This window comes from Chiloscyllium plagiosum, unplaced genomic scaffold, assembly GCF_037043375.1.
Source record: "Chiloscyllium plagiosum isolate Xiang-an unplaced genomic scaffold, Cpla_swu_hap1 HiC_scaffold_25, whole genome shotgun sequence".
Classification (NCBI taxonomy): Eukaryota; Metazoa; Chordata; class Chondrichthyes; order Orectolobiformes; family Hemiscylliidae; genus Chiloscyllium; species Chiloscyllium plagiosum.
In genome coordinates this window covers 2,719,375-2,739,472 of record NW_028270163.1, presented here as the reverse complement: position 1 = coordinate 2,739,472, position 20,098 = coordinate 2,719,375, and the positions used below count along the sequence as shown (strand labels likewise).

Here is a 20,098-nt window from a genome sequence, read left to right as displayed (position 1 = left end):
TTCTTATTACTATCTGCATATTAAAGTTTGCAATTTATGGACAACAGATCCTTTTGCTCCTGAGAGCTCCTCAATCACTCACCATTTAGACAAATATACTTTTTTGTTCCTGCCAAAATTAACAATATTTTCTTCAATTTTCCAAATTTTCTCCACTTGCCAGATCTTCATCCACTTTGTAGCTTTCTTATGTTCTCTTCACAACTTACTTTTCTGCCTATCTTGTTTCATTTGCAAATTTAGCAACCTTACCTTCATCCTCTTGATTCAATATCATTTATATAATTGTTTAAATATGAACCAATTTGAATCCGAAACTGCATCAGAATCTCAATATGAATCTAAATCAGTCTGAACTGGCATAATTCCCAATGTGAACCTGAATCGATCTGAATTGCAATCATTTGGAATATCAGTCTGAACCAGAATCATTCTGAAAGTGATCCTGAATCAACCTGAATCTCAATCGGAATCGCAATCATTTTGAATATGGACTGGAATGTAAATTATTCTGAATGTGGATGTAATAATTGTGATTAAGAATCAGAGTTTATGGAAATGAGGTCTAACCATGTAGAACCATCTCCAGGTTCTCAAGAGCAGCATTTATATCCTCAGATTCAGTGCGTCTCCTCCCTCCAATCATCTGCTGTATGTTCGTGTAGTTAACCCCTTTCTTTCCATACATTCGTGATTCTGCACAAACAAACATCTATCAGGAACTCAGAACAACATGACTGCAGCAGTCTGTACCTCTACCTCAATTAACCAAGATTTCCAATCAGTACTGCATTTGACTGGGGTATAGTTTTACAGCTTCTGCCTTGTGGTTGTCCTTCCTGTATGATTGACTCTGAAACCCGATGTCAGATAGACACTGCACCTTTTCACTCGTTTCCAAACAGGATTTTGGCCCCTCCTTAGTTCCAGGCTCACCCGGAACTGTCCACCTGAGATGAACTAACTCAGTTCAAGTTAGAATCTGAGCATTTTCAAGAACAGGAGCAAAGCCATGCAGACCCTTGAGCCTGTATTGTCATGCAGTTCGACCATGACCAGTCTGTATCTTAATTCCATTTGCCCAACATGGTTCTGTTATCCATAAACCACTTGACAAACAAAACAATCAACAGCAGTTTTGAAATTTTCAATTAATCCTCAGTCTCAAATGTTTTTGAGGAAGACTAGTAATTTTAACAAGGTCAGCCAGATAGAGCTCATAGAATATGAGTTTCCTGATTGGACCAGATTAATAGCTCCGATCAGGGAGCCCTGGCTGACAGATAAGAACAGGAGTGTCAGACATCCTGCTGATTCTGAGAGCTGGCTCTGAGAAAGCTGGATCAGTGTCAAGGACTCACCACATGTAAATGGAATTGGAATACTGACCTTTTGTGGAGTTATTTCAGTGGAGACAAGAGAAAACCATGCTCCTGAAGGAATGTGCTTGCAACAGTTGTCTTTGAGTTGGGGTAAGCATTTCTGGTGTCAAGTCGTTAATTGGGAAGCTTGACTCATTTGATCCTGCCATCGAAGTCTGGACTCAGTGTGTGGGAGCAATTGCAGGTTGACTAGGGAGAAATTCCATGATTCTGCAGGGCCTGCCCAGTGCCCTTTGCCACATGGACAAATGAAGAGGCAGAAATCAGAAGAGTGGAAAGCGAAGGAATCATCAGAGCAGTCCAGTTTGTGGAATGGGCAGGACCGGTCAGACTGACTGTGAAACCTGACAGGTCAGTTTGCCTTTGTGGGGATTTTAAACAAATGGTAAATCTCTAGCAGACATGACTTTCAGGGAAATGAAGAAACTGTTATTGTCCTCTAAGACGTCGTGGAAATGTGGAACTTTTTCAAGGAACAGATACGACGTGTCCTTGATATGTATGTACCTGTCAGGCAGGAAAGAGATGGTTGTGTGAGGGAACCTTGGTTGACGAGGGAGGTTGAATGTCTTGTAAAGAGGAAGAAGGAGGCTTACATAAGGTTGAGGAAACAAGGTTCAGACAGAGCATTGGAGGGATACAGGATAGCCAGAAGGGAGCTGAAGAAAGGGATTAGGAGAGCTAAGAGAGGGCATGAAAAATCTTTGGCGGATAGGATCAAGGATAACCCCAAGGCATTTTATGCGTATGTGAGAAACATGAGAATGACGAGAACGAGGGTAGGTCCGATCAAGGACAGTAGTGGGAGACTGTGTATTGAGTCGGAAGAGATAAGAGAGGTCTTGAATGAGTACTTTTCTTCAGTATTTACAAATGAGAGGGACCGTATTGTTGAAGAGGAGAGTGTGAAACAGACTGGTAAGCTAGAAGAGATACTTGTTAGGAAGGAAGATGTGTTGGACATTTTGAACAACTTGAGGATAGACAAGTCCCCCGGGTCTGACGGGATATATCCTAGGATTATGTGGGAAGCAAGAGAGGAAATTGCAGAACTGTTGGCAATGATGGTACCAGAGGACTGGAGAGTGGTGAATGTTGTGCCCCTGTTCAAAAAAGGGAATAGGGATAACCCCGGGAATTACAGGCCAGTTGTCTTACTTCGGTGGTAGGCAAAGCAATGGAAAGTGTACTGAGGGTTAGGATTTATGAGTATCTGGAAAGACACTGCTTGATTAGGGACAGCCAGCACGGATTTGTGAAGGGTAGGTCTTGCCTTACAAGTCTTATTGAATTCTTTGAGGAGGTGACCAAGCATGTGGATGAGGGTAGAGCAGTGGATGTAGTGTACATGGATTTTAGTAAGGCATTTGATAAGGTTCCCCATGGTAGGCTTATGCGGAAAGTCAGGGGGCATGAGATAGAGGGAAATTTGGCCAGTTGGATAGAAAACTGGCTAACCGGTCGAAGTCAGAGAGTGGTGGTAGATGGTAAATATTCAGCCTGGAGCCCAGTTACAAGTGGAGTTCCGCAGGGATCAGTTCTGGGTCCTCTGCTGTTTGTAATTTTTATTAATGACTTGGAAGAGGGAGTCAAAGGGTGGGTCAGTAAATTTGCAGATGATACGAAGATTGGAGGAGTTGTGGATAGTGAGGAGGGCTGTTGTCGGCTGCAAAGGGACTTAGATATGATGCAGAGCTGGGCTGAGGAGTGGCAGATGGAGTTCAACCCTGTCAAGTGTGAGGTTGTCCATTTTGGAAGGACAAATAAGAATGCGGAATACAGGGTTAACGGTAGGGTTCTTAGTAAGGTGGAGGAGCAGAGGGATCTTGGGGTCTATGTTCATAGATCTTTGAAAGTTGCCACTCAGGTGGATAGAGCTTGTAAGAAGGCCTATGGTGTATTAGCGTTCATTAGCAGAGGGATTGAATTCAAGAGTCGTGAAGTGATGTTGCAGCTGTACAGGACCTTGGTTAGGCCACATTTGGAGTACTGTGTGCAGTTCTGGTCGCCTCACTTTAGGAAAGATGTACGAGGATAGGTTGAGAGTGCTAGGCCTTTTCTCATTGGAACGGCGAAGGATGAGGGGTGACTTGCTCGAGGTTTATAAGATGATCAGAGGAATAGATAGAGTAGACAGTCAGAAACGTTTTCCCCACGTACAACAGAGTGTTACAAGGGGACATAAATTTAAGGTGAAGGGTGGAAGGTATAGGGGGGGGGATGTCAGGGAAAGGTTCTTTACCCAGAGAGGGGTGGGGGCATGGAATGCGCAGCCTGTGGGAGTGGCAGAGTCAGAATCATTGGCGACCTTTAAGCGGCAATTGGATAGGTACATGGATGGGTGCTTAAGCTAGGACAAATGTTCGGCACAACATCGTGGGCCGAAGGGCCTGTTCTGTGCTGTATTGTTCTATGTTGGCAATCTATGATCCCAAGTGAGATCTGGTGTTGATATGCAGTGCCTCCCCATATGGTATCAGGGTAGTATTAACTCATAGGTGGCCCAATAGCGTATGCATCCAGGACTTTTGGCTAATGTAGAGTGAGATAGAGAAGGAGGATTTGATAATCATATCTGGAGTCAGGATGTTCCACCAATACCTTTATGGTGTATATAAAGAGGACACAAGGCAGTGCCGTCCATTGCTTCAGATTGATTTCAGTGATGGGCTAATACTAGGTGCGCATATTACAAGTTGGAACACTATCTGGAAGGCCAAGTAACAAATGCCAATGCATTGAGCTGCCTCCTGCTAGCAGATACGCCACCAGTGGTACCGCCACTGGAAGAGTCGGTAGTGGCTTTAAAGTTTCAGGACATGCTTCCAGTTACAGCTGACAATATCAGACTTTGGATGCAGAAAGATCAGGTTCTGGCAAAACTGAAGCAGCTGATGGTGATGGGAAACCAAAAAGCCATCACAACCAGAATTGAAGCCTTTTCGGACCTGGAGAAATCACGTCACGGTAGAGAATGGCATATTATTATGGAGAGCAAGAATGATTGTACCAAGCAAAGGTTTCCTCCAGATACTGGCTGAACATCAGGGATTTCCAAAATAAAGATGTTTGTGAGAAGTTATGTCTGGTGGTCAGGATTCAATGCAGTATTGATCGTGTCATGCCTAGTGCCAACAAGGACAAAAATATTGGCAGCAGCTCCCCCACATTTGTGGGAATGGCCAGCTAAGCTCTGGACTCAGTTAAAGGACAATGTTATATGCTCTTTCATGACCTGAATGTCCTTAGTCATTGTGGATACCACACAAAGCTGTGTGTAGAATTCCTTCATGGGGACGATGAGAGAAAAACTGTGTGCATCTTTTGCAACATATAGACTCTCTGAAGTGTTGGTCTTAGATAACAGGCCATCATCTACCAGGAGGGAGTTTGAGTATTTCCTGAAGTTGAATGGTATTCGACTTGTAAGGACAGCTCTATACCATCCATCATCCAATGGTCTGGCAAAAAGAACAGTCCAAAGTTTGAAGGCAGGCTTAGAGAAACAGGCTACAGCTTCACTAGATATCAAATTGTCCCATTTCCTATTTGATTATAGGATAGCTCCAGCAGATTTTCTAATGGGGCAAAGATTCTGCACCAGATTGAATCTGACCTTCCTGGACCTGGGATGGGTGGAGAGGGTGGGAACACCAATGCCAGACTCAAGATTCCACTAACTGAGAGAGGCAGTTTACTTCAGGAGATGGAGTTTGGTAATGGAACCACGGGAATGGCCCTTGCATGGGTAAGAGGCATGGTCGATGCAAGGTCAGATCCAGTGATGTATAAAGTTTGGGTAGGTGCAATGGTCCCAAACAAGCACGTGGACTATATGAAAGCTGCAAAATTGCAAACAGTGTGAGAGCAACACATGCCTGACCCCTTGACAGCCTTTTCAACCATTCAGAAACTGGAGGTTCTCCCTTTCCAACAATCATTGAAGATACCTTGAAATCTGAGGTGGACACGGCAGATGTTGCTACCATGATGTCTTTGTGGCCTGAAGATGACACTCTGGCATAGGAGGTGAGCTACTGTGTGTTACACACTACCCATATCAGAGGCAGAATTGGAGGAACCTGACCCAGTGCTAAAACACTCCAGGAGGTGCTACATAAAAAAAACAGCCTATATCCTTGAACTCAGAGGGGGAGGGATGCAGTGATTATAATGAGGTCAGCCAGGTGGAGAATAGGAGTTCCCTGATTGGAGTTGTTAACCTGATCCAATTAGGGTGCCCTGGCTGACAGATATAAACAAGAATGTCCACCCGGGTGTTTTCCTATCTTCCTGGTGGTGGAAATTGAATAAAGATTCGTGCACCTTGTGTCTCTCACTGTGTCTCACACTTGCGCACACACACCATGGGTGCTGGGGATAAAATAATAAGCACTACTGCACTTAGGTGGTAGTGTGGGGGTTAAAATAAAGAAAAAAAAAAGAAAAAAAAAATAAACAAGAATGTCCACCCGGGTGTTTTCCTATCTTCCTGGTGGTGGAAATTGAATAAAGATTGGTGCACTTTGTGTCTTCCACTGTGTCTCCCACCTGCACACACACACCGTGGGTGCTGGGGATAAAATAAGCACTACCGCACTTAGGTGGTAGTGTGGGGGTTAAAAAAGAAAGGGAAAAAATAAAAAATAAAAATAAAGTGCTATACCCACCTGGGTGTTTTCCTATCTTCCTGGTGGTGGAATTTCAATAAAGATTCGTGCACTTTGTGTCTTCCACTGTGTCTCCCACCTGCACACACACACCATGGGTGCTGGGGATAAAATAAGCACTACCGCACTTAGGTGGTAGTGTGGGGGGTTAAAAAAGAAAAAAAAGAAGAGAAAAAAAAATAAACAAGAATGTCCACCCGGGTGTTTTCCTATCTTCCTGGTGGTGGAAATTGAATAAAGATTCGCGCACTTTGTCTTTCACTGTGTCTCCCACCTGCACACACACACCATGGGTGCTGGGGAAAATAAATAAGCACTACCGCACTTAGGTGGTAGTGTGGGGGTTAAAGGGGAAAAAAATAAATAAATAAAAAAATAAAGAGGGGACTAATGTACAACTGTCAAAAAAGAAATAAAAAAAAATAAACAAGAATGTCCGCAGGGAGTGGAGTGCATCATTTCTCCCTCCAACTCTATTTTGATTTAGTCCCTACCCTCCCCTTCACTGTTTTGATCACACAGCACTGTCCCTTGATGTGAAGGGCAGTGCTTGTCACTGGCCACCCGGGTGTTTTCCTATCTTCCTGGTGGTGGAAATTGAATAAAGATTCGTGCACTTTGTCTTTCACTGTGTCTCACACCTGCACACACACACCATGGGTTCTGGGGATAAAATAAGCACTACCGCACTTAGGTGGTAGTGTGGGGGTTAAAATAAAACAAAATAAACAGGAGATTCTGTTTAAAAAAAAGATAGAAAAAAGAAAAAAAAAAGAGGAAAAAAAAGAAAAATAAAAGGAACCTTTCCTGGCCAAACTAGAAAGAAAAAAAAGAATAAACAAGAATGTCCGCAGGGAGTGGAGTGCATCATTTCTCCCTCCAACTCTATTTTGATTTAGTCCCTACCCTCCCCTTCACTGTTTTGATCACACAGCACTGTCCTTTGATGTGAAGGGCAGTGTTTGTCACTGGCCACCCGGGTGTTTTCCTATCTTCCTGGTGGTGGAGTTTGAATAAAGATTGGTGCACTTTGTGTCTTTCACTGTGTCTCACACCTGCACACACACACCATGGGTGCTGGGGATAAAATAAGCACTACCGCACTTAGGTGGTAGTGTGGGGGTTAAATAAAAGAAAAAAAAAAGAAAAAATAAACAAGAATGTCCCTCCCCTTCACTGTTTTGATCACACAGCACTGCCCTTTGATGTGAAGGGCAGTGTTTGTCACTGGCCACCCGGGTGTTTTCCTATCTTCCTGGTGGTGGAATTTGAATAAAGATTTGTGCATTTTGTGTCTTTCACTGTGTCTCACACCTGCGCACAAACACACCATGGGTGCTGGGGAAAAAAAAATATATAATAAGCACTACCGCACTTAGGTGGTAGTGTGGGGGAAAAAAAAGAAGAAAAAAGAAAAAATAAACAAGAATGTCCTGCCCCTCTTCCGGGGTTACATTAGTACCTGGGTGTCTCTGGAGAAGGAGCACGCAGTGTCCACCAACACCCTTGAGCTGTTCAGGGAGAGGTGGGCGCCGCAGGGAGTGGAGTGTATTATTTCCCCCTCCAACTCTATTTTGACTTAATCCCTGCCCTCCCCTTCACTGTTTAATCACACAGCATTGCCCTTTTGTGAAGGGCACTGCTTGTCACTGGCCACGCGGGTGTTTTCCTATCTTCCTGGTGGTGGAAATTGAATAAAGATTCCTGCACCTTGTGTCTCTCACTGTGTCTCACACCTGCACACACACACCATGGGTGCTGGGAAAAAAAATAAGCACTACCGCAGTTAGGCAAAAAAATAAAAAAAACAAGAATGTCCTGCCCCTCTTTCGCGGTTACGTGAGTACCTGGGTGTCTCTGGAGAAGGAGCACGCGGTGTCCACCAACACCCTTGAGCTGTTCAGGGAGTGGAGTGCATTATTTCCCCCTCCAACTCTATTTTGATTTAATCCCTGCCCTCCCCTTCACTGTTTAATCACACAGCATTGCCCTTTGATGTGAAGGGAACTGCTTATTACTGGCCACTTGGGTGTTTCTTTTCTTCCTGGTGGTGAAAACTAAAGAAAGATTCGTGCACCTTGTGTCTTTTACTGTGTCTCACACTTGCACACACAAACATGGGTGCAGGGGGAAAATAAGCACTACCGCAGTTAGGCGGTAGTGTGGGGGTAATAAAAGAAAGAGGAAAAAAAAGAAAAGAAAAAAATGAGAATGTCCGTTTATTTTGTTCAGTCTGAGAGCTATCTCTGAGGGAGCTGGATAAGGGTCAAGGATTCTCCATGTGTGAACAAAGGATGACTTGGTGATGGGATACTGGTGTCTCTGGAGTTATTTCAGAGACAGTTCCAGATTTCTACCACCCTTGCTGTCACTGAAAATATCCTCGGTTTAGATATTTTGTTTCATGAGTCGACAAGATAGCCCACTTAGAAAAATTCAAGCCTCATATTAATAAATTGAGCATTTTGATTTGCCCTCAAATCAATTCCTTTGCATGCCAGACAATTTAGGCCTGAGGCCTGTGTTGAAGTCAGTGTCAAGTCTCTTTGGAATTGAATGTGCTAGTCAGGATCATTCCCATTCCATCTGGCTCCATTGATAAGTCAGCTCACAGGTCTGTGGCTGTAATGTGGGGCAGGGGAGCGGAAGGAAGCTGAGGGGAGGCTGTCAAGTCAAAGGGAGGAATGAAGGCCAGGGGTGGGGAATAGGTGGGTAATGGGCTGTCAACAGTGAGCCACGATATTTGATTGGTGCCAAACCAGCTCCTTGTGACTTCACGAAATTGTAACTTTCAAACATTTAGTTGGCCATTGCTTTGAACTGGATAAACTGAAATGCAGTTGCTACAGACAGGGGACATTGAAAAATGTACTAAGAAAATGGGAGTGGGGGGTCAAGAGAAGAGTCTTCTGACAAACAGCCATTGAGTGAAAGTATAGAGAGTGGCATGCTGGAACTACTGACTGGCACTAACACCTCACAGGTATGGTGTTTGGAGGAGAAAAACGTGTTACAGCCAAGAAACGCTCAGGGCTGATGTAACATGTGACACTGGTTGCATATTATCTCCATCAGCTGTGTTCAGCCACCCAATCCAGTGGAGATGCTGGAAAAGCAGAACTGTCTATGCGTGGAGTCTGCATTTACCAGTATTGGTATAAAACAGATATAAAGGTGTTAACTTCCACAGGACAATGACTATAATATCAATGTGATTTTCTGGGTTAGTGTCAGAATGGAATCTTACAGACTTTATTTTTAAAATTTGGCTTTTTATCTGTGGTTTGTATTTTCCTGGAGATGAAATGATCCTGAAAATCTGGACAGTGTTGTAATCAATGCCGTTAAGGCATTGTGACTGTGTGAGGATAGACAGGATAGCTTATTCATCTTTTATTTAGCATTTCCTGGGTATTTATGTATATAGTGGAGCCTTACATGCTTTTCCAACACCAGCTGAGGAAGCATTTCTCTGCCCACTAGTACAGTACAATTGGCTCAGGTGCCTGTTTCCCATCCATGGGAGGGTAATATCTACCAGAGTTCCAACTCCTGATCACACTGCAGGATAACACAGCACAGCAGGAAGCTATTTTGCCTGTCTTGGTGGTGCTGGCTCTTTGGAAGTAATCCAATTAGACCCAATCCCCATCTCTTTCTCTCTAGTCCTCCTTCAGGCAAATTTACCCTTCTCCCTAAAACACTCTGTCAACATCCTTCATAATTTTGCTCACCTCGAGTCTCCCCATTTTTTTTCTGCTTTAAGGAGAACAATCCCAGTTTTATAACTGAAATCTTTTAATTCCTGGTAAAAGTCTCTTTTCCAGCCACTCCAGTCTTGACACTTTTTGAAGTGTAATGACCATAGTCTGTCACAGGTTTAACAGTGACAGAAGGTATTCTCATGTGGTTGTTGGCTGATGCCTACCGTGGTTGAATGTACAGTCAGGATTAACTGCTGGGGTTCACATACGAATAATGGTCTCTGAACTGGAGGGGTGCTGGCATATACTTTACTCCTCAAGGTAACACTGCATATATCAACAGACTTATGTTTCAACAAACCCAGTAGCTATGGAATGCAAAGTTGGTGTGGAAGGCACTGGGTGAATGCCTGCTCATTATTTATGAGGCGGCAAAAGTCAATGTCTTTAGGATGTAAAATGTATGGAATTCTTATATAAATGATTCATTTACATTAGCTTTCTTTCAAAAGTTACAACAAATCAAATTCCAAAAGTCAGCATGAGTCATGTTACACTTTAGCTGTGGACTTGGTTTAGTTTGTGAGTGATGCCCATCTCTATGAGTTAGAAGATGGAAGTGAGAGGATTTCAACACACAGTGGGTTACACACTGGCATAGTTCATACTGACCCTGTCCCAACATCATAGTAGTGTGAGTCTTTGAGGACATGGAAGAGTCTTCTATCAACCTGGTGTATTGGTGGTTGTAGTTGGTGGTGGTGCTCCTACTGAGGGTGCTGTTGGCACTGCCTGGGAAGAGAGAGTTCATCTCCCATTTCCCGTTCATCGACATATCTGTGGGGGAAAGAAAAAATGTGTTCAGTAAAGAAATTCCAAATTCTACCCAGGAGCAGGCATCTGCAAATATCCACCCAGCATCAAAGTCACTGCACCAGCATCTGGGCACCCCGCACTACTGCAAAGTGAGGGCTACCAAGAGGTAAACCTTGTGCCAATGCCTTTTCTAAACTTAGTGAAAACCTATTATCATGAAGGCCTTTGCAGTTTGTGTTTTCAGAGTTGGAACTCACTGTTCCACTGGAGGATGGTAACATTGGACTCTCATGATTTGGGAGTACGGAGGACAGTGGGAGGAAGAGTGAACTTGCTGATTTTGAGAGATTAGGCCATGGATCGGAGTGTAGACACATTGCTAAATGTGCGCAGACACCAATCAAACTGATGATGTGGCATCAAACTCTCCTTTCAGTCAAAAGAGGGGAAAAACAGGAAAGAAAATTCAACGACTAGGGCTAATGAGATTGCACTAAAGAAGCACAGTCCACTTCGTTCACCGTCGACATGAGTTAAGGTTGGGAGTCATGCTGGGTAAACTGCTTGCAACATACAGTGCTCAGACCACCTTATTTAATTCCCAATTATCCTTCTAGGCATGTATTTTTAAAAAATACATTTTTGGGATGTAGGTGTCACTGGCTGGACCAGTATTTATTGGCGATCACTAATTCTCAATCCCTTGAGAAAGTGGTGGTGAGCTTTCTTCTTGAATGCAGCAGTCCAAATGGTGTAGGGAGACCCAAAATGTAGTTTGGGAGGGAATTCCAAGACTTTTGACCTAGCAACACTGAAGGAACGATGATATATTTCCAAGTCAGGATATGGTGAATGGCTTGGAGGGCAGTATGCCCATGAATTTACTGCCCTTGTCCTTCCAAATGGAAGTGGCTGTGGGTTTGGAAAGTGCCAACAAAGAAATCTCACCAATATCTGTTACCTGTGTGACCTGAATACTAGCTTAATAGTCAGGAGGAAAAGTAAAGAAAAAGAAACCTTGCATTTTACATAGCATCTTCCACAACCTCAGGCCTTGCCAAAGATTGTCCCAGCAAACGAAGCACTTTTGAAGTGTACACACTATGCACTGTTGTACAAAGAACACGGCAACCTAAACAAAGAGGTAGCACAACAGCTAACACAGATTGAAGAGAGCCTGTAAACTGGCAAAGTATTTCTGACAGAGGAAAACGTGCAGAAAGGAGTAGGCTGGTTGCCTAAGGATATTGATTATTGAGGTACATCTCTGGCTACAAACATTTACTTTGCATTTTAATAAATGCTTTACAACTGTATTATTAAGGCAAGACCTTACATGTGTTGTCAAGTATATTTCCAGACAACAATAGCCACTTGAGTCTCAAAGTCACACCCAGGTGAATTTGACTCTTCCTGATCAGTGAGAAAGAGTGTGGCTCCATTTGCCACTTGAACCGTCAGTTTCTCATTTCTGTTGGCAAATGCCACACATGGGTCACCTGCATGTCCCTCCTACACTGTCAGGTAAAACAACACTGAAGTCAACTTAAAAATCAGGGCAGGAGTGCTCTTCTGGGCAATACAATGCCCTAAACTAGCTCACGCAGTCACAGGATCCTCGCAGCAGTTTCCTTCTTCTTCTAGCCTGTCCTCTCACCTATCTCACTGCCTCCAGCTCAATCTTGCTGCCTCCGAACCACTCGGTGATCACTACCACTCTTCTGGCTGCCAACCGACAGTTATTGGTTTCTCTCTGGGGCAGATGACCAGTTGTTAAAGATTACCACCCGGACCCTCCCATTTGGGATTGCCATCTGCTCCCACCAGGAGTTGATGTCAGCCCTTCTACCTCACAACATTTATTCAGAGGCTGCAGTTCCTGCCTCCAAGAGACTCTCTATGTAGCTTGCACTTTGTAAGCAGCAGTAACAATGTCTTATTTGGTACGAGATGCCACATTTGCATTTGCACAATATTAAATAACTGACCCCATCAGCATGCATTAAAGTGCTAACAGATTCCTAACCCCTTCAGCATGCATCTCTGTTCAGTTAACAGGATTGTACCCAGTAAAGGTGGGAGGCAGGTTTCCCAGATCACTGAGAAGTTTGCGCAGAAATACAAGTATGTTAATGAAAGAAGCATTGTGAGATCTTCACCTTGACCTTCCCATGGTTGGGGCGTAGCCTTCCTCCTCATGGTGTCTGAATACTCAGTGTCTTCGGAGAGGAGGCTCTCAATGTCTGAGGAAGCATGCGTCAGGGAAGAGCTACAGGAAAGGCGGGGTATCACTTCCACCGGTAGCTGCCACGTTACCTTCCGCCCATCGAAACCATCGCCCAGCAGTTGGACATGTTGCCATTTGGAGCCTTGCAGAACAAGTTAATGACTCGTATTGGTATATAATCCCAGAAAATGGTTCAGTATCAGACCAGCAAGGCCACACCAACAAATCCAACCTACCTATGTCCGATGGGAAACACTCAACAGACTGACTTAAATAGAGAGAGGCACCTAATTACTACACAGAACTGCATGGCATGTGTACACACATGTATCTATACATACAGGAATGCATGCACATGACTGCGCACATACACATGTACACCTTCCTACATATGCATGACCCCAAATACTCAGAATTAAGAAGGATCAATGGTCATTATGAAGGAGTCAATAAATGAGGAAGCCTGTGCACATTCCATATAGGTAATATGTTATCCATTTCAAGAAGAAGGATAACAAAGCCAGGTAATGACTGAAATAGCAACAGACAATGCTGGAAATACTCATCATGTCTGGCGTATCTGCAGAAGCAACAGAGTAATGAAGGACCATTAAGCTGAAATGTTAATTCTGTTTCTCCACATAGACTGTCAGACGTACAGACTATTTCTAGCACTTTCTGCTTTTAGTTCCGATTTATAATATCCATAGCATTTTGCTTCTGTGCAAGGTCACCACTGACCCCCAGTTATTTTGCTTCAGTACAGTCGATGTTAATAGAATCAATTATGAGGAATAAACATGAAGATGAGAAACAGGAATCAACATATATTCAGAACCTACTTTAACAACCACCTTGATTCTTTGAGAAAGTGTCATTCTAATCAGATTGTTCACTTGCAAAGTAATGTAGCAAAACTTAGTACCAGAGACTATTAAAATTTAAAGCTGTGGTGATTCCAGGGATAATAAAAGCAGGAACTGGTGAAGGAACTATCTGGAAATTTGAAGAATTTTTTTTAATAGGAATTCTGATGAGTCAGAACAAGGAGCTGAATGCAGTGGCCGAGCCTCAGTGTTTTCAGACGGTTCCAATTACCTGGACAGCAAAGCTCAATGCAAACTGTTCAAACTCACAAGTGACTACGTTGTCCAAGGAATAAACTGAGCCAACTCTCAGAATTTTTAAAAGAATATTCAGTTCCCAGGTTGGGATGTCAATGATGAACAACTGTCTTAACCATCCATTCCCATATCTGTTTGAACCATCAGGCTCTGCACTCCACTGCTTAGACTAAACTGTTGAAAATGGTTGCCCTGAAATGTAAAAATAACCCCTAGTTTCACTTCTATTAGACCATAAAACATAGGAGCAGAAGCAGGCCATTAGGCTCATTATGTCTGTTCCATCATTCAGTGAGATAATGGCTGACCTGAAAAGGCTGTACTACACTTCCTTGCCTTTTCCCCATAACTCTTGATTCCCTTATTAATTAAAAATTTGTTTATCTCAGCTTTGAACATCCTTAATGACCCAGCCTCTACAGCCCTTCTGTGGTAAAGAATTCCATAGATTTACTTTCCTCTGAGGGAAGACATTCTTTTTCAGCTCTGTCTTAAATAGATGACCACTTACTGTGAGATTATGCCCTCTGGTCCTAGACACTTCCACAAGGGGTACATTAGAAATAGGAACAGGAGTAGGCAATTCAGCCTTCAAGCCATTTAATATGGTCATGACTGGTCTCACTTAGTATTAAATGCTGGAGCAACAGCCTACTCCTGTTTCTAGTTCTTACTTTTCCTCTTTGGAACAGTCTAGAAACAAAAGAAGCAACCTCTCAGCAACTACCCTGTCAAGACACCGAAGCTGTTATATCAAAGCCATTTTGAAGTACTCTCCCCTCCTCCTCCAACCTCGTGTCCAATAATGCGAGGAATTGTGGGTAATGTTTTATCACAAAGGTGGTTGACACGTGTTCAGTTGGCTCTGCCACTTTCCTCGTTTCTTCTAGTCAATGTGCCCTACCCTATTACTCTACATTTTCCCTGACTAATGCAACTAACCTACATATCGCTGGACACTATGTGCAATTTAGCATGCTAATTCACCTAACTGCACACCTTTGTATTGTGGGAAGAAACCAGAGCACCCGGAGGAAACCCACGTAGACACAGGGAGAATGTGCAAACTCCACACAGACTGTTATCTGATGCTGGAATCCCTCATGCTGTGAGGCAGCAGTGCTAACTACTGAGCCATGTAGCCACCCCTTTCTGGGCTCTATGCCAGTTAATTTCCCTCTTCTTAAGTACTGCCCTTCCCCTTCAAATCTAGATCCTTGAGCAAGCTTTTAATCATCTGTCCAGATGTCTCATTTTGTGATTCAGTGATGAATTTAAAATCAATAACTCATGAAGTTTGGTTGTGTTAAAGTGTTACATAAATGGAATAGCTGTTGTGCTCTGCTCTTGAGCTGTATTGTAATTCACAAACAAGGAACTGAACCCTGTGATCCATATGGTGCTATACAAGACTGGGGAGCTCTGGGTCAGCCTGTCCAGAGCTCTGCTCGGACTGTACCTTAGCTACTATGGCCATTTCAGGTTAAATAAAAATACAAAAGAGATATTCAAATGCTAGAAGTGATGCACAGAGGAATAATAACCTTAATCCCAAGTGAGAAAGGGAGAAAGCTGAGAGCTGACCTTGTAGAAGGCATGTAATGAACTGCACAATAAAGTAAACACAAACATGACTTCAAACTGAAACACTTGAGAAGTACAAGCTCCAAGAGCAAGACACAAATTTAGGATTGATGCTAGAAGGTTCCACCTCTAAAAATGCTGGCAAGATACAAGTCTTTAACATAGAAGGATTATGGATAAAATTGAAAATAGCAAGCTCTTTAAGTTGGACAATGAACATAACACCAGATAATATATATTAGCTGTCAAAAGATCCAAGCAAGGCCTATTCCTATTAGGATTATAGAGCAGACTCCCCCCAGAGAAGTAAGCTTGAAAGAAAAAAGAAATTTACAAATAACATAACACTTTGTTATTCCATCAAGCTATCCTAGCAATATCCTACATTTAATTAATTACTTTTCAAGGTGTCCCATGTTGAAACGTGCAACCAATTAGCACTAAGCTTGGTGCTGGATGCCCTTGTTGTTGATACAACAAATGAGATCCATGAGCAGAAAATGAATCTGTTTTCATGGTGCCACTTAAAGGAGGAATGTTGGCCAGAACACCAGGAGAGGTCTCTGTCAGAGGGAGTGGTATTAGTGATGATGATATTGGACTATTAATCCAGAGGCTAAGGCTAATGCTTTTTTTTAGATTAATTACAGTGTGGAAACAGGCCCTTCGGCCCAACAAGTTCACACCGACCCGCCGAAGCGTAACCCACCCAGACCCATTCCCCTACATTTACTCCTTCACCTAACACTACGGGCAATTTAGCATGGCCAATTCACCTAACCTGCACATTTTTGGATTGTGGGAGGAAACTGGAGCACCCAGAGGAAACCCACACAGACACGGGGAGAATGTGCAAACTCCACACAGAGAGTCGCCTGAGGCGGGAATTGAACCCGGTCTCAGGCGCTGTGAGGCAGCAGTGCTAACCACTGTGCCACTGTGCCACCGTGCTGCCCACTGTATCATGCTCTCGAGTCATGAGTCTAAATTACATTTAAATTCAATAGTAAAATCCGAGTTTGAAATTCAATATTGGCAACGGGGACTATTAATCATCAATTATTGTAAAAACAAATCTGGTTCACAAATATCCTTTCAGGAAGGAAATCTGCCGTGCTTATGTGGCCCTGCCTGTGACTCCAGACCTGTGGCAGTGTGGCTGACTCCAAACTGTCGGCTGCAATGGCACAACAAGACACTCAGTTTAAAGGTAATTAGGGAGTGGCAACAAATGCTGACCTTACTCGTGACACCGTATTCCAAGAAATAATTTTTCTTTGCTGATAACTAGCACTGCTGTCATCTGTACAAGGGAGCTTGGTTTTTTTTTAAATGTATCTGCTAAGAAAAAGATTGCGAGTTGTGGGAATATTAACAGCACCATTTGTTTTTTTCTGCTTGGAACTCAGGAAAAGAATCTTCTAAACTTTAAGGTAGCAGACTACAAGGAGTGATGATGAAAATGCCAGGTACTTAACCATCAACGTTCTCATTGTCAACAGCAATATTAGCACAAGGATTATCAACATCATCATCGGCAACTGAAAGATCCAGTATCTATCGGCAGGATGGGAATGGAGTAAGTGGCAAATGATATATAACATGGTAAGTGTTAAAGATGTTTTTAGAAAGTTGATGGAATTAAGAATTCCAAGGTGGTAAAAAACTGTGCCACCAGAAACAGAGCAGAGAGAGTGGAGACACAGAGGAGTGAAGGGAGCAGTCGAGGTATGAAGCCGGAGCAGGTTACAGTAGCAGAATGCAGCATGGCTATCAGAGGGTTTGTAGATAAGAGCAAGAATTTTAGAGCCCTGCAATAGAGTAAACCTACTGAGTTTCTCAGGCTGTTAGGAAAAAAATTACAATCTTACTTCAAGTAGCTAAAGGAATAGGAAAAAAAGGGTCATAAATCACTGAAGGCCTCAATAAGTTCCAAAATTGCTAAAAACACAAGAAAATCAAAGAATGGGTAGGTATGTTGAAGATAAGTGGGTGAAACTGTTCCAATCTGGCTCTGGACAGGGATATGTAAAGTTTCACAAAAGGCTGGAGTCAGCCAGAATGATTGAACTGAGAGATCCTGAGCTCATGTAACAGTTAATGGAGAATGTGTAAACTTGAAACAAGAAGCACTGAAGACACACCAGGCTCCCAGGTGAGTTAGGATGCAGCTTGGATTGGAGAGTTCTAGTTAAGCTTTGGATCAGAGACTGACACTGGAGGAAGATGGAATGTCAGTTCCTCCATGGGAATAGGATCCAAAACTGAGAATTACAGGTTTGTCTCAAAACCAGAGTGGAGAAAATCTGGAGTTCCTTCACCAGAAAGCTAACAATAAAGATTCAACTATGTCATTGGAAGCAACCGGCAATGTGTAGAGAAGCAACAGATTGTATCTTACAAAGCTATGAAAATTCTCTGAGTGGGAAACTAAGCTCAAGATAGGGTAATTGAGAGAAGTCTATGTAGATTTTTAAGAAAGCATTTGATTAATTTCATCAAATCAGCTGGAAAGGTTAATGCCTTTGGAATTTACAAATTTGTTTAAATGGATTGAGAACTGGTTCAGCCCAGATGATGTAACAAGTGACCACACTTCCAAAAATAATATTTCATATTGAAATGGCTTTGGGATATTGTGAAGGAGGCGATATAGTACAGTATCAATGAATATCCTAAACAGTATAAGAAAAAGACGAGTAGTGAATGGGAAATGTTTTTACAGTGAAAATGTATTGAAAGATTACTCTCTGGGGATCTGATCAGGGGGTCTGATGCATATACTGTGAATATTATTGGAGCAGAAATTCTGGAACAATGGTTAAATATTCTGAATGCACACCTTTCTCTGTACATAGGTAATAAATAGAAAAGAGAAATGTTATCTTTAGGGAGATTTAGACTCTACATAAGTGGAACATGACTTTAGTGGTTGGGATTTCAAACTGTATAAACATTAAAACCTGAAGAGTGTCTGTTTCAAATTTGAAGAGGAGGAGGATCCATTATTGCTTAAAGTAGGGAAGGTACAAATGTCAAGTAGTGGGTGTCCATGATAGAACAGCCATGTATGGGCTAGACTTGACGTATTTTCCTTGTCCTGATTTATTTATGGCCTGGTCTTGACACTGCTGGTTCAGACGGTTGCCTTTTTGTTGTAATGTGATTTTGTTAAAGCAGACAGGTGCTGGGAATGAAAGTCATACCTATGTCATCAGAAGTGCTCGGTCTGGGCGATCGCATTACATCTGAGCTGTACATCAGGAAGTTCTCATACTCATCGTGTGCTTCGGCGTCAATAATTGGAACATCTGGAATGATGGGAACTGTGGGTGGCAAAGACAGAAAATTAAACAGATTCCTTGCTTCACTTTGGCAGAGATGTTCAATGTTATGGCCACAAGCCTTTAGAAGAATTTCTCATTTTAGTTTTGGAACAAATACGATTGGCAAATGCAATTTTGAATCTTAAAATGTATTTTCAGAATTATCAGCATCAGACAACCTTGTGCGTAGCATCACAGCACAGAACTATGCCATTTCACTTCACTGGCTCTCTCTTGGTCATTGGGAAGAATTACAGGATTCCCATATTCAATGAAAATGAGGCAGACACAGTATCGGCTTTCATTTTGTAGAACATGTAGCTGGACTGAAGTCATAGCTTGAGGGGCATCGCTACATCAAGCATTTCTGACCAGGAGACTCTCCTGCTCTTACTGTGTGATAATCAACCTGTATGACTGCATTACAGACAGCATGCATGGCCGTCAGTACCAGCACGGGATTTTATGTTTACAGCAGTATCCAAGATAATACATTTTAAAAGTGGCTAAAATATCCTTCCTTCTAAATTACAATGTTTTTTCTGTGATTTCTGTCATGTGGGTGAGCAGGGAATGGTGGCTCCCAATGGGGATGGGTGAAGACTCAAACACCTGACCAAGAGGTTGTGAGAGAGACTGGTCAGAATTTAGAAGGAAGGTGGCCCCACATTCTCAAGTTGTGTCAAGGCAGATTTTAGTGAATGCAAGAAGGTGGTTCTTTGTCTGTGATGAACAGATGTGGGGAATGGCTGCTGGCTTATGGGCTGAATGACGATTCACTGTGAGAATTGGATCTGTTTCTTGCCGTAAGTTGAGATTAACTCACACACAAGGAGGCACCTAGCAATATCACTCAGTGGGATCTAGTGTCCATTATCTCCCTGCTGTGTGTGATGATTCTGTGACCGAGTGTTTAATACTCTCCATGGGACCCTTCGCTTACTGGACATTGGTCGTTTTGGCTGCGTGGAGAGGTTCATTGTGGCTTCTCGGACAGGTCCCCAACCAGCACCATTCTTGGCTCGTACTGTGTACAGATATGGCTGCTCCGCTTTCAGATTCTCGATCATTACCATCCGCTTCTTTGGCTTATCAATTTTCACTGTCTTTTTAGGTCCAATGGGCTCTGTCAACACAGTAAACAAAACAATCAGAAACATCGGCGTTCTAGCCTCTCCTGTTGCTCAGGGTCACAGTGGATAGAAATGCACTCTGAGTGTTTCATGAAAGTGTGCAAAGCCCAGACCCATTCATCACGAGGCACC

The 20,098-nt window shown here is 42.9% G+C and overlaps 1 protein-coding gene across 3 annotated transcripts in view; it reads right to left on the bottom strand.

Moving 5' to 3' along the window:
* itgb4 (integrin, beta 4) overlaps window positions 1-20,098 on the bottom strand; it is a 174,965-nt gene that overhangs the window by 22,933 nt on the left and 131,934 nt on the right. The window contains exons 33-37 of one of the 3 annotated variants that reach the window (XM_088000376.1): window positions 19,777-19,959; window positions 18,714-18,833; window positions 12,732-12,941; window positions 10,429-10,593; window positions 571-696 (exon numbers count right to left, since the gene is read on the bottom strand). In XM_088000376.1, coding sequence (XP_087856502.1) covers window positions 571-696; window positions 10,429-10,593; window positions 12,732-12,941; window positions 18,714-18,833; window positions 19,777-19,959 — 804 coding nt within the window. The remainder of the gene's footprint in view (window positions 1-570; window positions 697-10,428; window positions 10,594-12,731; window positions 12,942-18,713; window positions 18,834-19,776; window positions 19,960-20,098) is intronic. The other 2 variants (XM_088000377.1, XM_088000378.1) reach the window with 2 other exon arrangements.